Genomic DNA, 9,103 nt, shown 5'->3' on the forward strand with positions numbered 1-9,103 from the left:
ATCCCATAATTAACCACCATCTAAGCAAATTTTAGATTGTATTACCATAAAAAAAAAATTGAACGCAACGTGATTAGCAAAGACTTTGGTTCCGCCTGCTTGTTTCCACCCGAGCACAAAAACATAGAGCAGTTGAAAGGTAGTTGTACAGCTGACACAAAGGACTAGTTTAATGATGTGGAACTGCTTATTTTTATGAGCTAATTAGTCGGGTTTCGGTGAAATGGACCCGGCGCACAGAGCTGTCCTCCGAAAACACCGACTGGAGCTGTCCGGCCAGCTTCTGGTCAGCGAAACCATCGTTCCGTTTCTGTACCAGGAGGAGATTTTAACGGACGCGCAGGTGGAGGACATCGAGTCCCGATCCACGGAGAGACAGAAGACCCTCCGGCTCCTGGACCTCCTGCCGAGCCGCGGGCCCCGGGCCTTCCAATCCTTCCTGGGGTCCCTGCAGGACTTCAGTTGGGTCCGGGACCGACTGCTGCAGGAGCTCCAGACCCCACCTGAACCCGGACCCAAAGGTAAAACCAATCAGGGTGCGGGGGAATCATACCTCACTACATAAACCCGGGAGTCTTGTTGGCAGGTACTTTAGCCTGTTTGCTGACATCAGACCAGATCCAGGACACAGATCAGCCTCTGGGGCCTTTGTTTTAGGATCAGACGAGGGTCAGAGGTCACTGATGTTTGTCCGAGGAGACTACATCCAGTGTGACCAGGTCCAGATGTAAGACCACTTCTCTTGGACCTCTGTAACGTGGACTACATCAAAGACTCTGACCACTGTGAGTGGGTCACATTTAGTTCAACCAAACCTCGTGGAAGTATTGTCTGATTTGAGGACTGAACCATGAAATAATTTCCAGAAAATTCAAATTTTTGAAAATCGACAGTTTATTGACAAATTTATTTTAATTAATTAATTACATTTCAGTTTTCATATATGACTTTTAATTTGTATCACATCTGCTGCATTTGGCTTTTTTAATTGCTTAAAAATGGATAGTGCTATTTATTTTTAGGGGGGAAATCACACTGATGAAATCATCAGTGTGATTTCCCCCCTAAAAATAAATAGCAAGTCTAAAAACCCCCACAAAAAATATATGTAGCAAATATGATACACTATTTAACATTTATCAAAATCAGAGGAGTCAAAGTGTTCGGCAGAACAAATTCCCTACTTAGAAAAATGGGAGGAGACTGATCTGCTCCAAGGAGGTTTGGGATTATGCAGAATCAGCATCATGTGAATGTGATCCCAAACATCTGGCTGGGAAGCTGCTGCCAGGTTCCTGGAAACCAAGAGGGAGGTAATAAAAGGAGGAGGTGGACGAGGGAGGCCTGGGCAGGAAAACAAGCTCTTCCTCTTCCTCCTCCTCCTCTGAATGGAGGGTTTTCAGCCTCTCAGAATCCCCTTGTTTTATTTTTATCTGAGTTTAGTTTCCCAGAATTTTCCTGCTGCAGCCGTTCTCGGATTCCCTGATTTTGACTGTTTTTTCCAGGAAAGTCCCACGTCGTGCTGACAAAGTATTGATGCAGAATCCTGACCGTCTAATCCTGTCATCTCTGTCCTAATCTAAACTAAAATGTAAAGACTCAGATGTTTAGTGTTAAATGTAACTTTCTCTCTGTTTGCTCAATCCTCAAATACAAATCTTAGATTTGTATAGTTCACACTAATCTCATAACTTGGATTCATAAAATTCACAATTTTGTCACTTTTAATCCAGAAATTGTAAACTTCAGACACATGAGGTTGGAATTTTAAATTTGTTTTGACTTTAATTTGAAAATGTGGATTTTTTTTATTTATAAAATGAATCCAAATGAATCGTGCAGGACTTCCTGTAGGTTGAAGTCATCCCGTGAGCTGGAAGTCTGAACACGGAGCATTAGTCTTAACGAGCCTCCTGACTTTGATTAAAGCCCGAGAGGAAGACTGTCCTCTTCCTTCAGTCTAACCCGAAGCACATCTTCATCACGGGACTGTGGATGCTTTCAGTTTAAAGTTAATGAAACAAATAATCTGCAGCTTCCATCAGATGCTGAGTAAAAACCAACAGCAGTCATTTATTAATACAATAATGTGATCAACAGTTATCCACCTAACCCAACGTTTGTGGATTTGATACTCCATCATTGTCACAGCTGACGGTAAACTGTGTTTTGGACAAAATGAAGCTCTTTCAGTGATCAGACGGACAGACGGATGCCAACAGATGTTCTATTTTTGATCTGTAGGCGTCTGAGTCGTCTCACTACCCCTCAGACAGTCAGAGTTTGGCCATCACTAGTTACCTGGTGTGGGGTCGGTCTGATCAGCGGCAGCAGAGAAGCCTTCTCACACCTGTGGAGCACCTTCTTAACCTCCTAAGACTCGAACTCTTCCATGGCATGCATTTTTAATTTCTCTTTGATGCTTGGGCTGATTGGGACCCGATGAATGTAAAAACAAAGAATTACCAGATTTTTGATTTTTTACCTGATTTTTGTTTCTGAGAAAAATTAGAGCCACATATGAGGATATTCGTTTAGATTTTTGATAGAACAGTGGCAGTATAATGTCCTCGTAAGTGGATATCAGGCCCTTGTAGAGCAAAATTTAGTATTTTGGTCTAGACAACCCAAAATCTGATGTCCACATATGTGGAGGTCAGGTCCTAGGAGGTTACAGCAGCAGCAAACAAGTCTGGATTTTAAAGGTAAATTACAGGTTTTTTTAAATAGATTTTGGTGGGCTCACGCCTGCCGTGCATGGATTCAGTGATGTCGGCATTTGAAGCAGAAAAAGGCAAAAACATTCTACACTTGTTTGTGTTCTGGCCGTTTGAATAAACTTTATTTGTTCTGCTGTCACTGGTTTTTGCTGTAACTTCAGTTCTCAGTATTTTAACGTAGGTGGGCGGTGGTGGGAGGGCTGTGCCGTTTGGTCTTCATTCATTGGACGGCAGCATCAACAACAACAACAGAAAAAATACTATGAGCTGTTGGCGTCATGTTTTCCTGTGAGGTCACAGTAACCACGCTTCACTGTTTGTTCGACCCCCGGAAAGTTTGAATTGCTCAACCAGCTGAGGTTACAAACAAACGGCACCCTGCAGAGCACCAACGGGCTCGGAGAATCCAAACAGCCATTCACTTCTGTTTGTCCTTATGAGGGTGTTAAACTGAAAACGTCACAATCCTGACATTACAAACCAAACATTCAAACATTTGGAGATAACATTTAAAATAAAATGTTTACAAACCAAAGCAATGCTCAGATTTAAAACAGTATAAACTGGAAATCTGTTAGGTGAATTTGATATTATGAAATAAACCTGAAGAGGTCAAATGTAAATCAGTTGATCAAAGTCTGCTTTTTTTCTTCTTGAAATGTGAAAATTTAGTCCAGATTTTAAATAAGTCTGAATTTGTGATATTTCAGAATGACAAACTCAAAATTCAATAATTAGTTTAAAGAAACTTTCAGAATTTTAAAATTGAAATAAACATGTAGTCTAAGAATAAATTTAAAAGTAATTATTAGAAATTCTATTTAAAAAATCTTCAGTTAAACCAGAATAAGCAAATGTTTTGTTTTGTTTTTTTAAATGAAAGATTTTGATAAAAAAAAAACAAAACATAAAAGTACATATTCTGAGGTTAAACATGATTTTTTTATTATTATTATTATTTGTGACAGTTTTGGTTTTCGAGAGAAGTCTAAAAAAAAGTTTTAAACTGAATGTCAAAGAAACTTTTTTTTAAAGAAGTGTTATTGTTCATGTTATTGTTAGAAATTTGAACTCAAAGTTGATTAAAATCCACATTTTGAAATAAAAATTACAAAACCTGTGAAATAGAAATAAAAGTCAGGATTAAATCCAGAATCTGAAATTAGAACTGAGGTTCTAGTTCTGAGATGATAATGACATTATGATAATAAAAGAAGGTAAACAATGAATTTTTTTATATAGGTGAAAGTTTACAAAATTATTTTCTTTGACCTTCCTGTTCTCCGTCCGTCTGCAGACGCCTGTTGGCTCCCGGAATCGGTTCTACAGCGGGTTCCCTCAGATCGAGAGTTGTCCCAGCTGGCGTTGCGGCTCGGTGCCGAGTGGGAATCGGTGCTATTGGATCTGGGTCTGTCGGCAGAGGTGCTGTTTCGATGCCGGTCCGATCACAGCCTTAGTTCTCAGGCGGCGGCACTCGCTGGGCTGGTGCAGTGGAGGCGGGCTGAAGGGAAGCGAGCGACAGTGGAGAGGCTACTGCAGAGTCTGCAGAGCGCTGGCATCCATTCAGCAGTCCTGGAAGACGTTCTGAACGTTTCTTCGTAATGCAGAGAGACGCATTTCAAATGACGAAAAAGACTGAAATCTGAAATATAATATTAGGGAAAAATATACATTTTTACACTTTTGTTCAAGTTTTGAAGTGTTTTCAGGATATAAATCAGAAAAATCAAATTTAGAACAAACTGAAGCAGCCAAAGACTAAAATGTGCCTTTATTGCTTGTGTCTGTGGGGTTTTAAACTTTTTACATAAAACTGATGTGTGATGCTAGAATCCTTTTATTAAACTTTATATCCAGAGAACACATCTTTAGATGAATACTTTGTAGAAAATCAACAATATGAAACAAAAAGAGTAAATTTGTGGCATAAATATCAACTCATGACAGGGATTAAAGTTCAGTCTGAGATTAGATTATGTTTGAAGATAAAAAGTCTGGATTCTGAGGGACTTCATTTCAAATGTGGAAGCAGAAAGTCTGACAGAAAGAGCAGAAATGTAAAGACAGAACTTGAGACTTAAATCCTGAGTTTGTTCTGAAGTGTGTAAAGTGACAGGATGATGTTTCTTCATGGAGCTGAATCATCAGCATACAGGAGCATCCTCACCTGCTCTGCTTCATGCTTCACTCATTGTTGCAGAGGCCCAGGATCAGAGACGGAAGGATTACTGTGAAATGTGAGTCATGCTGAGCTGGTCTGTCAGCTGGAAGTGAACAGAATAAGTTACTGTGATGAAGCAATGCACTATCCCTATAAATCCTGATCAAATAAAGTTGGACTGAACTTTTTCCTGAGAAATTAAATCAAATGTTTCCTGTAAAAACTGTGTGTGCAGTGTTTGTGTTTCTTCCTCCACCACCTCCTCCTTCCTGGAAGACAACCCAGATTTGTTTCAAGAAAATCAATTTTAGTCCGAGGAAAACCTTCAGAGAGCCCTTTGTGCCTCCAAACACAGGCACGCGCGCACACACAGTAACGCACTCTTTAATACACGCATGTAATAAAACAGTGTGACTCAGCCACACACACTAACACAGTAATACACTCTAAAAGGCGTGTAATAAAACATTGTGACACACACAGGAAGCTGTTCATTAATTCCTCAACAGCCTGCAGAGGGACGGCTTTCTGAGTTTTTAAGGTGGACTGAAGAGTTTAACTTTGTTTCCACAGTGACCGTCTGAAAAAAGTGGTTGAAACCACGAAAAGTTCACATTTCTTTAGTTACTGAACTTTAGTGAATTTGCTTTTTCTAACAGTTTTTAAAAGACTTTAAAAAGTGAAACCAGATCCCGGGTTAACCTTTAACCTTTGAACTGGTGGTTCTGAGGAATGTTTACATGGGTTTAAACTCAGTATTTTCACCAAGCAGTGGAAATTTTCAGATTGAAAACTTTGATTAAAGTTAAAATGTTTCAAATGCGTGTGAGAGTTAAACATCTCACAACAAAATCATATATTTGTAGGATTTTCAGAAAAATACATAAGAAATCTGGGAAATGAAGTCAGAATTCTGGGTGTCTGAATGGAATAGAATAGAATAGCCCTTTATTCTAGATAGTGGCTGCACAGGTTCATCGTCATCTCACTGAAAATAACTTGTACGAACAATTTCAGTCCGGCTTACATTCATGTCACAGTACAAAAACAGCTCTAGTAAAAATCACCAATGATCTTCTGCTTGCAGCTGACTCAGGACTTATCTCCAGCCTCATTCTCCTTGACCTCACAGCAGCTTTTGATACTATCTCCCAGTGCATCCTCCTTCACAGATTAGCATCTATTGGCTTTACTTTTTATCATTTATCTCCTACCCCTAGGTTATATTTTTAGGAAGCATAACATCCAGTCTCACTGCTACGCAGATGACACCCAGCTCTACCTATCCTCCAAACCCACAGCTACTCTCCCACCCACATCCATTTCTGACTGTTTAAGTGAAATCAAGGTCTGGTTTATTCACAACTTTCTTAAACTTAATGGCAACAAAACAGAATTCATTTTAATAGGCACCAGATCAAAACTGACTACAGTTACAACCAGTCTTTCGTTATCCATTGATAACTCTGATGTCACACCCTCCCCTCAGGTTAAGAGTCTTGATGTCATCCTCGATAGCACTCTGTCTTTCACAGCACACATAGATAATATCACTCGGTCTTCCTACTTTCATCTCCGTAATATTAACCGTCTTCCTCCCTCACTCACACCACACAGTACCACCATACTTGTCAATGCTCTTGTCACATCTCGTCTGGATTACTGTAATTCTCTTCTCTATGACCTACCTCATAAATCCCTCCATAAATTGCAGTTAGTTGAAAATACAGCTGCTCGTATTATTTCCAGACCTAGATCCACTGAACATATAACACCTGTTCTTAAACAGCTCCATTGGCTTCCAGTTCACCTCCGTGTCAATTTCAAGATCCTGCTTCTCACTTTCAAAGCACTTCATAACCTCGCTCCTCCATATCTATCCGATCTTCTCCATATATACTCATCCCTTCGTACACTCCGCTTCTTCAGCTTCCCTTCTGTCTCTTCCACCTGCTCGCCTGACTACCATTGGACTCAGAGCCTTTAGTTGTTCTGCCCCGAGACTTTGGAATGCACTTCCACTTGTTCTCCGGACCACGCACTGTCTCACCACTTTTAAATCACGTCTCAAAACTCATCTATTTAGAATTGCATACACCTGATCTGTCTTAGTCCATTTTTACCTTGCTCAGTTTTTATACTTGTCTTTATACTTTTATGACTGTTTATGTCTAAATTTTATTTTACCATGTTTATTATATATACATAATTTTTTTTAATGTTTTTTATGCTATTGTTCACGTGTTCTTGTAAGGTGACCTTGAGGGTCTGAAAGGCGCCGATAAATAAAATGTATCATTATTATTATTATTATTATCATTGTACATGTATAACGAAATTATGGGTGCTCCACACCAACTGTGCAGGAATAAAATAGAAATAGTGGACAGGGGGAATATTTACAGAACAATAGAAAAGCACACATTAGAGAACAAAGTGCTTGAAAGTAGTGCAAAAAACTTTGTCTGAATAGAGTCTGTGTGTGAGTGACCTGAGTGATGGGGGTTACTCAGACCATGGTTCATATTTGTGGGTGGGGTGTGGGGGGATAGGGTTTGCTAACCGTCTGAATGGCCAAGGGGAAGAAGCTGTTAGTGAATCTGATGGGGTGGGACCTGTGAACAGAGGGCAGGGGGAAACCGGCAGGGTGCGAGGAGACACCTGTGACGGCCCTGGTTTACCTGAGACAGGAGGATCTGGCGATGGCCTGCAGGGGTGGCAGAGGGCAGCCAATGATTTTTTGAACGGTGTTAATAACCCTCTGTGCAGCCTTCCTGTTCTCAGTCGTGGCTCATGGGTACCGAACACCCGGGCAGGAGGAGGGCACACTCTCCACTGAAGAGCAGTAGAAGGCCAGCAGCAGCTTCTGGTCCAGGTTATTCTTCCTCAGAACACAGAGAAAGTGCAGCCACAGCTGGGCCTTCTTTACCAGGGCAATGGTGTTGTGGGTCCAGGTGATGTGAGTGCCCAGAAACCTAAAGGTGGAGACAGAGTCCACCCTTCTCCATTTATAATGAGAAGGCACCTGTCTGTGCCTCCTGAAGTCCATTATGAGTTCTTTTGTTTTAAAGATGTTCAGCTTCACTGTATTTATACCGTATGCTGTCTCATCTCCTTCAGAGATGAGCCACGGTGGTGTCATTGGCATACTTGATGGTGACATTGATTGGGTGGGTTGTGTTTAGTCACCCCTACTGTGTACAGGGTGCACAGTAGGGGTGCGGTGCTGAGTTGGAGGGTGAGGTGGGGGCTGAGTCAGACTGATTAAGGCCGGTTTGGTAGGAAGTCTTTAATCCAGGAGCAGATGGCACAGGGGATCTGAAGGTGAGGATGTCTGGGATTATGGTATTGAACACTGAGCTGTGCTCCACCAAGAGCATCCTCACTAGCTCTTCCTAGTCTCCAGATGGCTCAGCGCTCTGTGAAGGGTGATGGCTTCTGCTGTGAACTGATTTGCTCTTGATGCAAACTGGTGGGGGTCAATGGAGGAGGTAGGCAGTCTCTGATGTGCTGAGACACTATCTGCACGAAACACTGCAGGACTACATATGTGAGGTCTGTAGTCATTGAGGCTGTGGTCATGTTTTCTGGATCTTTGCTGAATGTTTGTTGGATGTTTTCTAGATGTTTATCGGATGTGGTGACAGCAGATGAAGCAGCAGTCTGGTAATGTGGGGTTTCCACCAGCAGGGGGTGGAGCAGGCTCATGATGCATCTTCAGGTCGTGAAGGCAGACTTTCACCTGAAGCAGACAAAGCTTCCAGTTCCCGTTGCTGTTTCAGGATCATGATGACTGTTTGCAACTTTTGGAAAAAGAATTTCTCCCTTTCAAATTAAAAATTATTTTCAGTCGCTTCAGCGTCATGGAGAAGGAAACAGCAGTGACACAAACAGCTGATCAAAGTCCGGTTGATCTGAAAGTAAGAGCTGTGTTTTTTTTTACTTTCCCTCACATATAGGGCTTTGGAGTTGACATCACGCCGCAATGCATTGTGGGAGCACGCCACCATTTTAGCAGGTCACAAATCAAAACAAACACACTGTGTTGGAAGAAAGTTTGCTATGAACCATACTTAAAAGCAGGTCCAAAGAAAAAGGACGATATAGAGACAGACTGCGTCCGGATGCAAAGAGACGGTACTTGCAAAAAATAGCGTGCATTGGAAATGTGGACCCGTATGAAATAACGCCAGTGGAGTAGAAACCCTGAAGACCAACCGCT

General features: G+C 41.4%; 1 protein-coding gene across 1 annotated transcript; it reads left to right on the forward strand.

Moving 5' to 3' along the window:
* The first annotated feature begins 122 nt into the window (after positions 1–122).
* On the forward strand, positions 123–5,154 carry cradd (CARD and death domain containing adaptor protein). Its single transcript, XM_006781064.3, has 2 exons — positions 123–521; positions 4,018–5,154. The coding sequence occupies exons 1-2, from the start codon at positions 224–226 to the stop codon at positions 4,320–4,322; spliced, it is 603 nt and encodes a 200-aa protein (XP_006781127.1). The 5' UTR covers positions 123–223; the 3' UTR covers positions 4,323–5,154.
* Positions 5,155–9,103: the final 3,949 nt, after the last annotated feature.

This window comes from Neolamprologus brichardi, chromosome 17 (genome assembly GCF_056152115.1).
Source record: "Neolamprologus brichardi isolate AB-2024 chromosome 17, ASM5615211v1, whole genome shotgun sequence".
NCBI lineage: Eukaryota > Metazoa > Chordata > Actinopteri > Cichliformes > Cichlidae > Neolamprologus > Neolamprologus brichardi.

Bases quoted from the DNA above. Each gene is read 5' to 3' on its own strand.
- cradd (XM_006781064.3), top strand. From the start codon at position 224: ATGGACCCGGCGCACAGAGCTGTCCTCCGAAAACACCGACTGGAGCTG. The intron at 522-4,017 runs GTAAAACCAATC...GTCCGTCTGCAG, and splicing joins ACCTGAACCCGGACCCAAAG to ACGCCTGTTGGCTCCCGGAA.